This window comes from Notothenia rossii (genome assembly GCF_949606895.1).
Source record: "Notothenia rossii genome assembly, chromosome: 2".
Lineage (NCBI taxonomy): Eukaryota > Metazoa > Chordata > Actinopteri > Perciformes > Nototheniidae > Notothenia > Notothenia rossii.
This window is the reverse complement of record NC_136904.1, coordinates 5,901,348-5,918,970: the sequence shown is the minus strand read 5'-3', so window position 1 is coordinate 5,918,970 and position 17,623 is coordinate 5,901,348. Positions and strand designations below refer to the sequence as shown.

Below are 17,623 nucleotides of genomic sequence, written 5' to 3'. Positions count from 1 at the left end.
ATACACTAGATTTTCCCAAAAATATACAGAAATATACACTACAGTGACATCTGGCATTGTTTTAGTAAGACATTTTCACTTCCGCATAAAAAAGCCTCCGCACGTGACCTCCCGCGTGTGACGTAACATGGGGGAAACAAGGGGGAGAGCGGCCGGTCTAACGTATGAATAAACATGGATCACAATGCTAGTTTTGACACAGAAGAGGTTGAAAATATATATTCGAATGCATATGATTATAATTATGAGCCTGCTAGGCGTCCAAGAGACCAGGAGCAGCCAAGGATTAGAAAATATAACGGCCATCGGAGAGAAATGGAGCTTTGGTGTGTGGAGAACCAGTGGAGAACAGAGCAGCTGTCTTGGTGAGTGACCGGCGTTAGCATGTTAGCTAACGTCAGTCACATCACAACATTGTAAAGTTAGCAATCATATATCAGGCTATAACTAAAGTAGTATTGATAATATAGTAACGTTTCTGGCAGGACTGTTGATACTGATCCATAACAGAAACTAATGCGCAAGTATCAGCCGTATCTCGCGTTACCTAATGCAACTCCACCCTACGGTGCTGTGTACCGGAGGGGAGATGCGAGATACGGCTGATACTTGACGATCTGGCGGAGAAAGGTTGTGGAGCCTCCGTTGATATGCCGTTGTAAATGTCTTGATGGAAAGCAGGTGTGTAGTCGGGGAGGGTGCACAGCTGATTGCAGCAGGTGAGTGGAGGTTGAGCCGGGAGCCAGGAGTGACAGCCACCACGCCCACACAAACAACACACACAGGGGGAAACAAACAAACACAAAGGAGACGGCTGGAGCAGTACAGCCACCACAGCGTTACCAAATGCAACTCCACACTACGTGTTACGGTGCCGTGTACCGGAGGGGAGAGAGAGCAGCGAAGGGGGGAGAGAGAGAGCAGCGAAGGGGGGAGAGAGATGTAATACGGTTTCTTGATAAAGCTGTGGAGACGGAGTATGTGCTGCAGGGAGGTGGATGCACAACGCACCCAGGAACGAACGCTAGCTCCGGTCCTTTTCCCGTGAGGGAAACTGTGGACTCGATGCCCTGACAGGCTTGTTTTTGTGCAACCTGCACAAACACAAGCTCACCATGATTACAAATGGTGAAATGCAATGTAAAATTACCGAAAAAATACCAGCTCACTAAATCACAACCGTTCAAACCAACTACAAACTACTACCGCGGATTGGGCAGAGAACGAGTCCGAGAAAGTTAACTCCCCCATGTGACGTAATATGACGCGTTTGACGTATGACGTTGAAAAAAAGCAGTTTTTAGTAGCAGAGCTCAAAACGGCTCCTTTTCCTCTGAATAACTGCCCTTATGTCTTGTAAAACATATCAAATACTGCATTAACATTTTTAATTGTAAATTTCAGGCAAGGTTAAGCATAAATGTAGTAAAAACAAAAACCTGCAAGTTGCTCTTTAAAATGAATAATGACTCTATATAATCATATGTAAGGGATAATGTGCTGCGATGTGGTAATTATGGGAAAAAGAACACCGACAGGTTGATCAGGAGCCCGACGCGAAGCGGAGGGATCTAGATCGGCATGAAAATAGTTGTATGTGTTGATTTAAATTGACATGCATCCGCGAAGAAAAATAGTCCGTTGTTACCGTTTGAACTAACGTAGCAACGGCAGGAACTGCTTCGATCATGTTTTTGAGGAGCTTTTGGATTACAGATTTGAAAACATCGCTGCTTGCTTTAAAAGTAGAACAATTCATTATGTCAAACCTTGGAAAGTATCTAGATATCCCTGCTCTAATGCCAAAGTAACTGGCAACTCCCCTCTCCTGCAGGGGGGCGTGGTCAGTTTCAGCTCACAGAATCAGCCCCTGCAAAAACAGGGCTGGAAAGAGCAAATAGAGCGAAATGAGGCATGGCTAAAATGCAGGACCTGTTTGGTATTTTGAAAAAATATATATATTTATATACTTTATATAGGCATGGCCCTACAATATATGTTTCAAATATAGCATGATAGGTCACCTTTAAGTAAAAGATGGCTGGACCCTACCTTCTTGGCCTGTGCCTCAAGGAACATGAGTATAAATATAACCTGGCAGGGTGGATTGATTGCACTGTTGCAACACAACACCAAAAATAACTATATATTAATAAACAACATGTATATGTTTAATAAGTATTCAGATTAGTTTTGCATTCATATTTGTATTGCTCCCTGGGGCAGATACAGTCACTGTGGGGTTTTGGGAGGGCAACTGCTTTAGTAGAAACAAAACAGAGAGAAGAGTGTACAACTTCAACTCTTGATTTAAACTCTGGTTGGTTATGAATAAAGTTGTCTAATCAACTTAATTCTAGATCCATAGTGGGATATATGGCTTCTTTCCTAATCAGACAAGGCGTTTCCTAGATAACCAGATCATCAGCTGGATACCACATCGGCAGCCAGCATGGGACCAATGACATTAGGCTGAACTTCTGATCACTGGTTGGACTTGTCAGGGATGAGAGAAAACTTTGGAGACCAATATTATCTTTGGATATTTATACAACTACTCAGCATTAACTCAAGAAGTTCAATTGGCGTATTGATCATACTATGTTTCTACTTTTTCGTAGCCAGTATTTAAATAGTACAGCCACACTTTTAAAATCACCAGTACTTTCTCTGAGAGTATCATTTATTTTCCAGCTCTCTTCTGTGATTACTACAATCCCCCTGGAGAATGTGAATGGCACTACATGCCATGCGGTTCTCCTTGTATGAAAACCTGCAGGAATCCATCAGGCAGCTGCTCTCCACAGATTCCTCCTCTTGAAGGTAAGTTCAGCTTTTTTATAACTTGAACTAACCCCAAAAACACATTCAAGATTGAAGATTTGTGATTGAACGCATTGTCTCTTTCAATTGGCTGGATTTGTTTAAAGTTCTGTATTTTAAAGTTGTTGTTCAACCGCAATGCCAGGTTGAAGTACACAAAAAGCATTTAATCTGGTTGTACCCATGAATCAGCAAATATTCCAACATGACCGTTTGTTTGTTTTTAATTAGGTTGCTATCCAAAATGTCCTCCTGCTCAGCCATACTTTGATGAAGATACTATGACATGTGTTTCAAAAGAACTGTGTGGCTGTCGCGATAAAGAGGGGACATACTATAATAATACTGACAAAGTTCCAACAGCCGAAAACTGTCATACATGGTACGTCTTGCATATAATACATGTCCCAGTCAAGGATGTATGGGTTTGTTGCAGGTTCAAATTCAATGAAAACAATATTATTGTCAGTAATATTTTCTGTTTCTTGTTATTGTAGTAACTGCAGTTCAACGACCATCCAATGCTTTTATGATGCCCAAGGTATGCTAAAAGTTTGGAGAGATTGAGGGTTGTAAAAATATATAAATATGTCAATTAACTATGTTAACAAACTTATTATCTTTTTACAGCCTGTACTTGCACATATTTGAATAAAACATATTACCCTGGCAATACCATCTATAACACAACAGATGGGCTTGGTAACTGCTTCAAAGCAGTGTGTGGGACAAATGGTACCATTGACAAGGGGTCATATTTATGCCCAGTACCAACACCAACAACACCTATGCCACTTGTAAGCACATCTACAGCAAGCCAGTCTTCAGCCACCTTTGTTTTTACAACCACACCAGGTACGAGCAACATCTTTTTTTTTTTTAAATTGAAGTCATATTCAGCTGTATCGTGTAAGATATACTAAATAACCAGCCCACTTTGATGTATGTCCACAGAGCCCCATACAGTTACAGTCCCATGCAGTCCCTGTGAATGGTCCCCATGGTATGATACTAGCTTCCCAACTCTTGGAACTCCAGGAGGAGATAATGAAACTTATGACAAGATTAGAGAGGCAGGGCACAAGATATGTGCCAAGCCAAACGAAATCCAATGCAGAGCTGAGAAATTCCCAAATGTCTCCATTGACAGTGTTGGACAAGTGGTACAATGTGATCTGGCTAAGGGGCTCAGATGCAGAAATGAAGATCAGTCAGGACCACTGGCTTTGTGCTTCAACTACCAAGTCAGAGTTCTGTGTTGTGACTATAGTGCATGCCCAACAAAGCCTAGTCCTTCTATGACACCTTCAATCTCAACAGCAAAGACCCCAACAATACATACAACCAAACATTTTACAGAAACAACACCTTGTCAGGAAACGTTATGCCAATGGTCAAAATGGATAAGTTCTGACTACCCTGTATATGGAAATGGAGGTGGAGACAATGAAACCATCAAACACATCATTCAGAAAGGATTTAAAATCTGCGAGGATCCGGTGGCAGTGGAATGTCGTGCTGAGGAATATCCAACAGTTCCCCTTCACCAATTGCCGCAACAAGTGACATGTAATAAACAAGGACTTGTATGTAAGAACAATTTACAGTTTCCTCCCATATGTCTCAATTATGAAATAAGGGTAGAATGTTGCAGAACAGTTCAATGCAGCACAACACCACAAACTACTATTACTTTCACAACGACATCACAAAAAACACCTACCACTACAACCACCAAGCCTTCTACCACAACTGGAACAACAACACCTCAGCCAATCCCAACTGCACCTTGTCCTGGTGGACATAATATGACATGTGTCTGGTCAGCATGGATCAACCTTGGCACGCCAACATCAGGCCCCAATGGTGGAGATGATGAATCAATCCATAATATAATCTCTGCTGGTTATCATATATGCTCAGCTCCTGAAGAAGTCCAGTGTAGATCTGTTCTTCACCCTGGTATTCCCTTATCAGAGATGGGACAAACTGTGACTTGCAACAAAGATGTTGGTTTCATCTGCAACAACAATCAACAAGGGCCTACGCAGCAGTGTTTTGATTATGAGATTAGATTGAAATGCTGTGACTGTCAAACACCTTCCACTACAGGACCTACGACACCCTCAACGCCTTCCACCACAGTAACAACTGCAACACCCTCAACTCCTTCCACCACAGTAACATCTGCAACACCCTCAACTCCTTCCACCACAGTAACAACTTCAAGACCTTCGACTACAACCACCACTACACCTTCCACCACAACCGAAACAACAACACCTCAGCCAATCCCAACTGCACCTTGCCCTGGTGGACATAATATGACATGTGTCTGGTCAGAATGGATCAACCTTGGCAATCCCACATCAGGCCCCAATGGTGGAGATGATGAATCAATCCATAATATAATCTCTGCTGGTTATCATATATGCTCAGCTCCTGAAGAAGTCCAGTGCAGATCTGTTCTTCACCCTGGTCTTCCCTTATCAGAGATGGGACAAACTGTGACTTGCAACAAAGATGTTGGTTTCATCTGCAACAACAATCAACAAGGGCCTACGCAACAGTGTTTTGATTATGAGATTAGATTGAAATGTTGTGACTGTCAAACCCCTTCCACTACAGGACCTACTACACCCTCAACTCCTTCCACCACAGTAACATCTGCAACAACCTCAACTCCTTCCACCACAGTGACAACTTCAAGACCTTCGACTACAACCACCACTACACCTTCCACCACAACCGAAACAACAACACCTCAGCCAATCCCAACTGCACCTTGCCCTGGTGGACATAATATGACATGTGTCTGGTCAGAATGGATCAACCTTGGCAATCCCACATCAGGCCCCAATGGTGGAGATGATGAGTCAATCCATAATATAATCTCTGCTGGTTATCATATATGCTCAGCTCCTGAAGAAGTCCAGTGTAGATCTGTTCTTCACCCTGGTATTCCCTTATCAGAGATGGGACAAACTGTGACTTGCAACAAAGATGTTGGTTTCATCTGCAACAACAATCAACAAGGGCCTACGCAACAGTGTTTTGATTATGAGATTAGATTGAAATGTTGTGACTGTCAAACACCTTCCACTACAGGACCTACGACACCCTCCACGCCTTCCACCACAGTAACATCTGCAACAACCTCAACTCCTTCCACCACAGTAACAACTACAACACCCTCTACTACTTCCACCACAGTAACAACTACAACACCCTCAACTCCTTCCACCACAGTAACGACTACAACACCCTCAACTCCCTCCACCACAGTAACAACTTCAAAACCATCAACTCCTCCCACTACGATACATGTAGTAACAGAAGGAACCACTCAACCAATTACTTTGCCACAGCACTGCCAATGTTTTTATAATGGTACAACGTTTCCTGCTGGTAAGTACTCTTCATTATAACGGATTTCTCTTGAAAATGGGTCATATCAATTTAAGACACCAGTGTGATATCACAAAAAAACACAAATATAAAATAAAGGCCAATGCTACATAAGATATTTGTTGCAAACCCATTTATCCACTTAAATTGTACACTTAGCATGTACCAAACAATCCTATACTAAACTTTTATAGAATAATAAACCAAACATGCAGGTTCATTGTTGTTGCTCAAACAAACTCCAGTGACATTGGTACAACGGAATTAGGGAAAACAGAACGTCTTTCACCATAAATATATATATGAATAATAATAAATATGGATCATATGTATGTTAGCATGCTAGCTAGTTGTGCGTCCGCTCAAAGGCACAGTTGCATTTTGATAAAAGTTGTCAGAGCTGGGCATTTACAATCCTATTTTCCAAATTACTTAGAAAGACTGTACAGCAGTTTGTTTATTATAAGAACAATGTAAGTCTGATGAGGTAAATTAATAAGAAAGAGTGCCCAAGTCTGCATGTATTTTTTGTATGCACAGTATCTGAATACATCTGTGTCATGCATTTTTTTAAATGTGGTGGGTGGAAATCCGATTTATTAAACAAAAATACCGTGTTTGATTTGAATTAAACTATAGTATTCTGTAGGCCTATCCTTTAATTAAAGAGGACACATTTTTTTTATACGGAATCATTTGGTTTCTTCTTTTCTAAGTTGATATTGTTTTGTTTTTCTTCATAATACGCTAAAGTAAAAGCCATCTTAGTGTTTGCATGGTGATGGCATTGCATTTCATATTGAGGTACTCCAAAAGTAACTGAAAGTAATCAGGTACATAACTTTTATATTGTGATACTAAAATAAGGTTATTACCGTAATTTTCGGACTATAAACCGCACTGGACTATAAGCCGCAGGTGTTTTAATGTTTCATTACCATATGTAAGGGTTCGTGCACAGAGGGGATTGTTGGGAAAGAGATGGCTGTTTGAGGAAGCTCCCATTTATTAACATTTCAACAAACAAGTTGCATATTTGCATAACGTATTCAAGTGTTAGCATTTAGTGCAATAGTAGCTACAGAACATGTGCTGTGTAAACTGTACTGTATCACATAGCGTTTCAGACACACACACTTTTCAACTTTCAAACTTAAACGGTGCGCTCCCAGCGCACGTACCGGCAGTGATCTACAGCAGTGGTTTTCAACCAGTGGTACGGGGACAAACTGTCTCGCTCTCGTAATGTCTGTCTGTCTTGCTCTCGTTCTGTCTCTCGTACCACTCTCGGTTCCACTTTTACTTTTGCGCGCTACCTGTCTCACTCTTTTCCGGCCTCCAGCTTTTCCTGCTGGAGCCCGCCGCTTAAAGGTGGGGGGCGCGGAGCGGCCATAGAGCCCATAGAGTTAAAGGTGGTGGACTGTAACCTGTAAAATCCATAGATTTAGGAGGTCCCCTAGTGGCCGTTAGCTGTACAAATACATAGATTAGCCGCACCGTTATATAAGCCGCAGCGTCGAAAAAAGGGAAAAAAGGCGCGGCTTATAGTCCGAAAATTACGGTAATTAAACTTGTTTAACATTTAACTAATCATTTTAAGAGAATATAGATTTAGGGTAACCCTCCGAACTCTGGATATAACATTATGTGATATGTGATAGACTCCTTTTCACGATCCTGCTGTGTCTCATTTTCAGGCTCCATAGTATACAACGAGACAGACCATGATGGCTACTGTTACACAGGGTACTGCAATGAGAGCTGTCATATAGTAATCACAGCACAGCCATGTTTTCCAGGCATTCCACCTGTGTGTTTTACAGATCAAGGTACAAAACAGGTAATTCTTGATTTATATTCCATATAAAAGTTTTTTTTTTATACGCAATTGTTCAACCCACAAACTGTTGTCAGATAATGAAATGTGCATTATTAATTGTTATACCTACCTTACTGACTAATTATTTAGGTTTAGTCAGCACAGCTACTTGGTTAAGTTTAGGAACAAGATGTGATTTTAGTTTAAATAACAAGGTCAACATCCTTTGTTTTGTGTCCCATCCCTCCCTTATGGAGTGTTCTAGCTGATATACTATGCAACTGACTATAGCCTCTGCTCCTGTCATAATTGCTACTGTTGCTACACGTGTTGTCTTCTTTTATTCAATCCTTTGGTGAAAAAGCGTGCTGAAACATCATGAGTACTGCCTTCTAGTTGGTTTAGCAGGCCCCTTCTGACCTGCATTTATAAAGCTGAAGACCACTGATACCACTCATTTAATGGGCTGATAAATGGAACCAGGTGTTAAATCCTTTGATTGTTATTAATGCATTAAAACCACTCATCTCTATTTTTAAACAACAATCTTTGATTATCCCCACAGAATGGTGAAAGTTGGATTTCGAGTGACTGTAAAAATGCAAAGTGTATAAATGGCATCACTTACAAGAGCCCCAGACAGTGCCCTACTCAAAAGCCTGTATTCTGTGCAAATAACCTCGCTGCAATTCAAGTGCTGGATGATTATGGATGCTGCCCCCACTATGAATGTCAATGTAAGTCTGACCTGCTAAAAGGTTGCTTGTTGAAAAGTCCTAAGGTTGAGCATGTAAAAGCATTTTACCTAAAACAATCTTTTATCTTCTTTTCTTTCTCTATATTCTTGACTTAAATTGTTTCAACAATTGCGTGAAATGTCATAAAACAACTGAAATATATGTTTTGTATTAAGGTATCTGCTACGGGTGGGGAGATCCCCATTATGTCACATTCGATGGAACCTACTATGGTTTTCAAGGCAACTGTTCCTACTGGCTGGTGAAAGAGATCTCGCCCAAATATAACTTCAGTGTTATGATTGACAACTACTACTGTGGAGCAGCTGATGGCTTGTCCTGTCCTGAGTCCATCACAGTCTTCTACAAAAGCTACAAGATCTTTATAACGCAAAAGGAAATAAATAGCATGGTTAAAAATCAGGTAATTCAAAGCAACTATTAACTTTCTTCATTTAAATGTAAACTATCAATCAATCAATCAATGTTTATTTATATAGCCCAATATCACAAATGTTACATTTGTCTCAGTGGACTTCACAGTTTGTACAGAATATCAGTATGACAATACGACACCCTCTGTCCTTAGACCCTCACATCGTACAAGGAAAAACTTCCAGAGAAAACCCACAGTTTAAAGGGGAACATGGGAGAAACCTCAAACTAGTGATTATCTTAGCTTCAACCTTTTTTTGTTCCCTTCAATGCAAACGCAACCCATTGTGTGAACCTTACAGAACTGATTTGATCCTTATTTGTATAATTATCAAATGCATTGACCCTAACAAATTGTAATTTCTGCTTTTTGTTTTAGGTTTCCGTCAATGACAGGCATGTAAGTCCTGCATACCAGAACGGGGACTTCCGTATAACCACCACTGGTATTAATACAGTGCTTGTCATCCCTAAAATCTATGCCAAGATCACCTTCTCAGGGCTCATATTCAGCATCGACCTGCCCTATAGTAAATTTGGCAACAACACCTGGGGCCAGTGTGGTAAGTCCTGCAGTTTAAATAAAAAGCATCTCAATGTATGTAGACTTTGGAAAGCAGTCGATGATGGGCATGCTTCATATCTTCAGGGGTTGAATATTTTGTGAAGTTAATACTTACAATCTACATCTATTGTACCTATTCGACACATTCTGCCATCAGTGTGATTGATAATGATGAGGGTTTCTCCAGGCACATGTGATAACAACCGGACAGATGACTGCATGTTGCCCAGTGGCAAAATTGATTCTTCATGTCCTAATATGGCACACGAGTGGCATACTAACGACAGCAACTGTAAACAACCTCCTCCCACACCAAAAACAACTCCTACGCCCGATACCTGCAATACAAGCATCTGTGAGATCATCGAGAGCAGGTAGGAGGAACATAGGAAAACATGTCATCTATAACTCTAATTCTCAGTAACATCAGGTGTAACATTGCTTTTTTTTCATTTTCAGTCTTTATTTCGAACAGATTAAAAAATAACAAATAAAAAATTACAAATGTGAAAAACAGAATACCGTATTGTTAAATACAGTAATTATCCACATTCATGGTAACATTTGTATATCCCTTTAACTGCCGGGCCAAGAAAAATATTTTTTTTGCATTTTCTTATGAAATGGGCCACAAATAAGCACAAAAACATTTTTTTTTTTTGACTGACCACACAGTTTTGTTTTTATGAGCCACTACCAAATGGTCGAGCTGGCCTTCTATGGTAAAAGTACATTTTCAACAATCATCATATACAGTACATTATTTGTATGCATCAAACTCAAATAAAACACAAACTCAATTACATGTGTTTCTTTTGTGGAAAATGAGCAATATATACAACCAGATATATTCATAAAAGATAATAAATTATAATTGTAAAAAAAAAAAAAAATGGAAAAAAGTAATATAAAGTGTTTTTCATGATAAAAAAAAGACTTGCTCATCTTACTGTATATGCTGAATTGGCCTAACAGGAAACCACTGGCCTAACAGTAAATGTCTATATCCTGTGTTGGCCTAACTTGCTCATCTGTGTGCAACTTTGGGCTGAATGCCATGCATGAAAGGTGCTATATAAATTATTATCACTATTTCACTCTGAAACTCATAAGGCAGTATTAGATATAGTAATATTACCATGAATCTAGCCATTTATTTACCATATCTTATTGGAAAACATCTCTGAACTCTGAAAAAGTCATATTGCTAGCTTACCATAAAAGGCTAATTTGACCGATTGGTTGAGAATATTTTCAAAAAGACAATTACACCCTTGTTAAAACTTTTTTTGTGCATCAAGTTACCTAATTATGTTCAGTCAGTACTCTGACACTAAAATATGTCAAAAATGATATGGTTACCTGACAAAAGTTGACCAAAAAGAGTGATTTCTTCAGCAGTGATTTTTAGCATTGCCAACTTCCTCAGTGGAAGCTATCTGAAGGGCATTATGTTTGAACCACAGTGACATCTAGAGGTTGTTTTGTGCGTAACATGTCAACCAAAGGGTAGAGCTGGCTGAATCAGATGGAGTTCAACTTTTTTAATTTTTTTAAACAAGATATCATGACGCGAAATGTGCTCTACCAAATGGTGGTGCTGGCAGTTAAAGGGATGTTCAACAAAAAAACAAAAAAAAGTCATCATATTAATAATAATAATAAATCATATGTGTCCGAAAGGGAGTAGGAGCAAGCAAATGCTTATTAATTCCCACCCCTTACTTGCTCAATGATTGTCCTTTAAATCATTATGCAAGTTATTCCTACATACATTTACATTTATACATAGATATACAATAATTTCTCTTCTTCAATCACCTTTCTTCATTCTCATATTTTTCCAAAAAGGTGTTTCTGTACATCCTTTTAAACTGAATTATGCTTGTGCTTTGTTTTAACTCCTGCTCCAAACCATTCCATAAAATCACCCCACAGATTTGTATACTCATACTTCTCAGAGTTGTTCTGACCTTGAGTTGTTTAAAATGTAGATTTCCTCTCAAATTATACCCCCCCTCTCTGTCTACGAACAATGTTTTTAATTTCCTAGGAAGTAGATTATGTCTGGCTCTGTACATGATTTCTGCCGTTTTAAATTTAAACAGATCAGTGAACTTCAATATGTGTGAATTCAAAAATAATACATTAGTGTGTTCAAGATATCCAACATTATTGAAAACTCTTATAGCCCTTTTTTGTAATGTGCATAACGGCTGTAGGTTGGTTTTGTACGTGTTTGCCCAAATCTCCATACAGTAAATCAGATATGTCAGTATGAGTGTATACAGAGTAGATAATGATTTGTAGTCCAGAATGTATCTGGCTTTTCCCAATATTGCGATAGTTTTAGCCAGTTTTGCTTTTACATGAGTGATACGAGGTTTCCAGCTCATTTTGAGCTCTAAAACCACACCAAGGAACTTAATTTCATATACTCTTTCTATGTTTATGTTATCTAGTATTAATTGCACCTGTGGATTTGTTTTATGTTTTCCAAATAACATAATCTTTGTTTTGCTTATATTTAATGATAATTTTTTGTGTCAAACCAATGTTTTACTTTAATCATTTCTGCTGTTATCACTTCACTTAGTTTTAATAATACATTTCAGCTGATGAGTTTAAGAATTTACAAATTCTTTCACTTATTGTTGGTAAGTATAGTCTTTATATATATTCTACACAGGGATTTTAGCCTTTGCAGACCACTTACATGCACTAAAAACTATAGAACACACTACCGGAAAGGGAGCACTGAAAGAACACTGATAACTGACTATTTTGTCTTAATGACAAAAAGCCAGCAATATTTCATGTTTCCTCTCTTTAAAAGCTCTTATTAGACAACACACATACTGGTTTATTGATTTGCATGTCTTGTTAATCTGTAACGATATATTCAGCTTGTGTCCATTCTGACTATAAATCTCATACTCCCCAGTGTATTTGAAGCTTGCCACAAGGTCGTTGACTACCGTCCTTTTGTTGAGGCCTGTGAGTTTGACGTGTGTCACATGCACATTAATCACATTGGCTGCATCAGCTTACAAACTTACGCTGAAGTCTGTGCTTTGGCTGGAATATGCATCGACTGGAGGAATTCCACCAAAGGACTCTGTGGTATGCAACCAGATTATGTTATACAGGCACTATAACAATATCACAGCAATGACCTCAACTTAAAAAAGCATGATGTTTATTCTGTCTTCGTCTCTTATAGTATATACATGTCCAAGTCCCAAAGTGTATCAGCCCTGTGGCCCCCCGGTGGAGCCTACCTGTGATTCCTGGTACAGACATTCACCAACTCTCATAGTCAATCCATCAACATTCATTTATGCTTTGACTCACATACAACATTGGCTCTCACACAATATGTTGTTTCTGCAGGTACAACCTGAAGTTTATCGAAACTATCAATGAGTTCAGTGAGATGGATAGTGGGATGATGGAGGGTTGCTTCTGCCCCAGTGGCACCAACCTCCTCTCCTCCGCCTCTGATGAATGTGTTCCTACCTGTGGTAAGGGCAGACGGCACTTCTCTATGGCAGAAGCAGTAAAGGCAATCTCTCATTCATTAATGGACTGTATTTTTATCTGACAGTTTGTGTGCTGTAGAACAATTAGGATGTTAGGGAAACTAACTTTAAGGCCCTTCTGCCAGGTTTGTATCTGATCTGAGATCACTTGTGTTTATTATCCTTATCATTCACCTTAAAGTATTTTACCATTACTTTGCCGTACTGTCACTGACATTCTAAAGGTATTCTGAAATGTATTAAAAATGTCTTTCATTTTCCACTGTATCACAGAACTGCCAACTTGTCCTTATAATTAATAACCTGCACACATATACAGGTTTTTGCTTAACCTCTTTTGGTTTATGCAAACCAACATATTCAACTTAAAGTGAAGGTAGACAAGCAGTGATTTAGCACAGTAAAGCTGTGATATTAGATATTAGCCAATTTAAATACGGAGCATGCAAACTGAAAGCAACCTGCGTAGGCAATGGGTTACGTTTTAATGGTTAATCATCATTTGGAATATGAAGTTTGAAGATAAGATTAGGAAAGATATGAGGATTTTTAACACACTCAGTTTTGACTATCCTTATCTCCTGAGGCTGGCTGGCCAAACCACACATTATTGTAAATTACTTTATTCATTCTATTTCCCTCCTAACAGAAATATGTCGACTGGCAAATGGAAAATGGAAAGAGGTAAATGTTTTTTCAACAATGCCAGATTCTTTTTCTTAACCCTTTGATAATACTATGCCTCCTGCCACACTTACCTTAACATTGTGTCCTCAGGCCAATTCCACGTGGACAGAAGACTGTCAGACGTGTATTTGTGAAGAGGACACACTGCAGGTCACATGCAGTAACATGTCCTGTCCAGCACCGCCACCTGTCAGCTGTGAGGAGCCGGGTCAGGTTAAAGTCACTTATACTGTTGGCTGCTGTCAAGAGGATAAGTGTGGTAAGTGAGCAGCAAGAAGTTTAGTCACGTTGTGTTTGTCCCTTTTAAGTTGAACCCAAGGATGGCCTATCAGATGAGTAAGGGAGGCAGCCAGAGCTCTGTGCAGGAACCATGTGTCAGACAGATCCAAAATATGATGGTTGTAAGAAGTCATTGATGTATAAAACAAAACATCTGATGCTTCCAGAATGTATGCAGTGGTTGTTCCAAATGAGTTGGAGTCAGGATGAACTAAGGTTTCACTAGATCATGTGTGTTTGCAGGAAGCCATGTTCAAAGTGAGATAACAACCTAGAGAATTGTACGTATGTTAATTGTAATGGAGGACCAAAAATGACCAAACCATGGTCTTTTCTTCAAATCAAATCAAATCAAGTTTTATTTATATAGCACATTTATAAACGATTTTTGGTCGAGCCAAAGTGCTCTACATATAATAAAATAGCCTACAGTAGAGACTCTTTACAGCAAATACAACAGCACAGATTGTTCAGAATATCAGTATGAGAAAAAAACGACACCCTCTGTCCTTAGACCCTCACATCGTACAAGGAAAAACTTCCGGAGAAAACCCACAGCTTAAAGGGAAAAAATGGGAGAAACCTCAGGGAGAGCAACAGAGGAGGGATCCCTCTCCCGGACAGACGTGCAATAGATGCCGTGTGTACATCAAAGAGATAATACATTTTACAGCATAGGTAGACCAAATGTTAGAAAATGCATGTGTCTGTAATAAGAAGCTGAATCTACGAAGATGTCAACAACAATCCTGTGGAAGCCTTCAGGGAGGCAGCATGACGAGACCCAGGCAGGATCGCAGAGACAGGTTTAGCCACGACCCGAAGTCCACGACTTAATCCAGAACTCAGGACAGTGGATCCAGGACACAGGACCACAGCAAGAAGATCAGCCTCGACTCCGGATCCCGGCGTAGATATAGACACAAAACAAGAACAAATTTGGCTGGGCAGGGAATACACAGACACAGACAGACAGACGGAAGAACAAGCACTCCCTTAGAATAGGTTGAGGGCAAAGGCTAGCAAGTAAGAGAGTAAGAAACAGAGGTGGAGAGGCACACTCAGGGAACAAGGTCCCCACTGGAGCCTTAGTTGGAAATTGATGAGAGAAAGGGAGGTACGCTGTGTCTACGAATCGTAACACTCCCCGGCCTGTCTAAGCCACTCTACAAACCGGTTCCCTCTAATAAAACCTCGAGAGGTTAGAGAGGGAAAAGGTCTTGGATAAAAGTTATTCTTGATAAGAGAAGCCTAGAAGGCCAGAGAGAAAAAAATGAGTTTTAAGTGTTGATTTAAAAACCCCCAGGGTCTGGGCCGAACTCACATGGAGGGGCAAAATGTTCCAGAGCCTGGGGTCCGCTTCTGCGAATGCTCGGTACCCTCGGGTTTTGAGCCTGGTCTTAGGCACTATCAGCAGCAGCTGGTCAGCCGACCTTAAGGCTCTGCCTGGGGTGTAGCGATGGAGGAGTTTGGCTACTTAGGCCGGAGCCAGCCCATTTAGGGCTTTGAAAACAAATAAAAGGATTTTTAAAAAATCTATTCTGAACCGAACTGGAAGCCAGTGCAATGAGGCCAGAATTGAGTTGATGTGGTCACGCTTTTTATGGCCAGTTAGAAGACGTGCAGCTGCGTTCTGCAATAGGTACAGGCGTCTAATTGAGGCCTGGTCCATACATACAGAGCATTGCAGTAATCCAGTCTCGAGGTAACAAAGGCGTTAATAACCCTTTCTAGGTCTTTAAAATATAAAAACGACTTGGTCTTAGCCAATAGTCGTATTTTTCAAAAGCAGGTCTTGATAACGGTGCTGACCTGCTTATCAAATTTAAAGCGCTATTGAAGGTCACTCCAAGGTTCATGACAAAGGGGAGGATGTTTTTATTGAGGGAGCCCAGAATATCAACCGGACAGGCTGGAGGCCGGGGTCCAAAAAAGATGACCTCGGTCTTGCTCTCGTTGAGGGTGAGGAAGTTTTGGCTCAGCCAGGATTTAATCTCTGTTAAGCAGTCCATCAACTGCTGTATTGAGTTGGCATTTTGATTGAGAGGCAGAGAGATCTGTACATCGTCAGCGTAACAATGGAAGGGGATGTTGTGTTTTGTGAGAATTGAATCTAGGGGCAGTTTGTACAGTAGAAAAATTATGGGACCCAGAATTGAGCCTTGGGGAACCCCACAGGTAAGAGGGGCTTTGGCAGAGGAGAAGGCCCCCAACTGCACTGAGAGGCTACGGTCTGTCAGGTAGGACCTGAACCAAGCAAGGGCAGAGCCTGTGATGCCTGTGGACTGTTCAAGCCGCGACAACAGGATGCTATGGTCCACAGTGTCAAAGGCAGCTGTCAGGTCTAACAGCACCAAGACAGCTGAGCTACCTGAGTCAGCGGCTAGGAGCAGATCATTAAAAACTCTTAAAATGGCTGTTTCAGTGCTGTGCATGGGTTTGAAGCCGGACTGACTCAGTGAATGCCATGTGTGGTTAAAAACGACTGCAGCTAGACGTAGACTACTCGCTCCAGGGCTTTAGATAAAAAAGGTAGCTGTAAGATGGGCCTAAAATTTGCGAGAATGGAAGGGTCTAAATTTTTCTTTTTTAGTAGTGGCTTAACCACGGCATGTTTGAAGGCAGCTGGGACACATCCTGAGCAAAGAGAGGTGTTTACAAGCAATTAAACACTTGCTCCAACTGATTTAAAAACATCTCTAAGGAAGCGAGAGGGAATGCTGTCTGAGGTGCAGTTTGTCGGCCGCAGGCGCTTCACTACATCCGAGAGAGAAGAGAGGGATACAGGCTCAAAGTGGTCGAGGACAGCAGGGCACAGAAAAGGAGCAGAATCTGGGGTAGCACTAGTGTGGGCTAGCCTAAGAGCAGATACCTTTTCGATAAAAAATGTAAGAAACTTATCGCAGAGAGTAGTCGATGGCACAATTGGAGAAGCATCACAAGGATTAATGATCGAGTTGAGGACATTAAAAAGAACCTGAGGTTTATGGCTGTTTTTAGAGATTAACAGAGAAATGTGCTCCGTTTTGGCTGCTTTGACTGCCGTCTGGTAGTCGGAAAGGCAAGCGAAGGATTTCTAAGGAGACATGGAGTTTATCTTTTTTCCATTTTCTCTCTGCACGCCTGCAAGCGCGTCTAAGAGCGTGAGTACAGTCATTAAGCCACGGCTCTAAGAGAACTTTTGTGCGTCTAAGCGTAAAAGGAGCAACGGAATCCAGTATTAGTGTACATGTCGAGTCAAACATGGAGATAAGCTCATCAGCACTAAGAGCACAGTTCACCTCTAATTTGCAGATCGGAGAAGCATTAAAAGCATCTGAAAACTGTG

The 17,623-nt window shown here is 40.5% G+C and overlaps 1 protein-coding gene across 1 annotated transcript in view; it reads left to right on the top strand.

Annotated features, from left to right (window-relative positions):
• LOC307027958 (mucin-5B-like) overlaps window positions 1–17,623 on the top strand; it is a gene marked incomplete at its 5' end in the record, with an annotated part of 47,859 nt that overhangs the window by 23,677 nt on the left and 6,559 nt on the right. Inside the window, 16 exons of the mRNA XM_079662652.1 lie at window positions 2,695–2,823; window positions 3,055–3,205; window positions 3,321–3,364; window positions 3,454–3,678; window positions 3,778–4,620; window positions 4,936–6,231; window positions 7,929–8,071; window positions 8,616–8,787; window positions 8,964–9,211; window positions 9,602–9,785; window positions 9,975–10,161; window positions 12,732–12,910; window positions 13,011–13,080; window positions 13,181–13,311; window positions 13,979–14,013; window positions 14,107–14,275. Coding sequence (XP_079518778.1) covers window positions 2,695–2,823; window positions 3,055–3,205; window positions 3,321–3,364; window positions 3,454–3,678; window positions 3,778–4,620; window positions 4,936–6,231; window positions 7,929–8,071; window positions 8,616–8,787; window positions 8,964–9,211; window positions 9,602–9,785; window positions 9,975–10,161; window positions 12,732–12,910; window positions 13,011–13,080; window positions 13,181–13,311; window positions 13,979–14,013; window positions 14,107–14,275 — 4,206 coding nt within the window. The remainder of the gene's footprint in view (window positions 1–2,694; window positions 2,824–3,054; window positions 3,206–3,320; window positions 3,365–3,453; window positions 3,679–3,777; window positions 4,621–4,935; window positions 6,232–7,928; window positions 8,072–8,615; window positions 8,788–8,963; window positions 9,212–9,601; window positions 9,786–9,974; window positions 10,162–12,731; window positions 12,911–13,010; window positions 13,081–13,180; window positions 13,312–13,978; window positions 14,014–14,106; window positions 14,276–17,623) is intronic.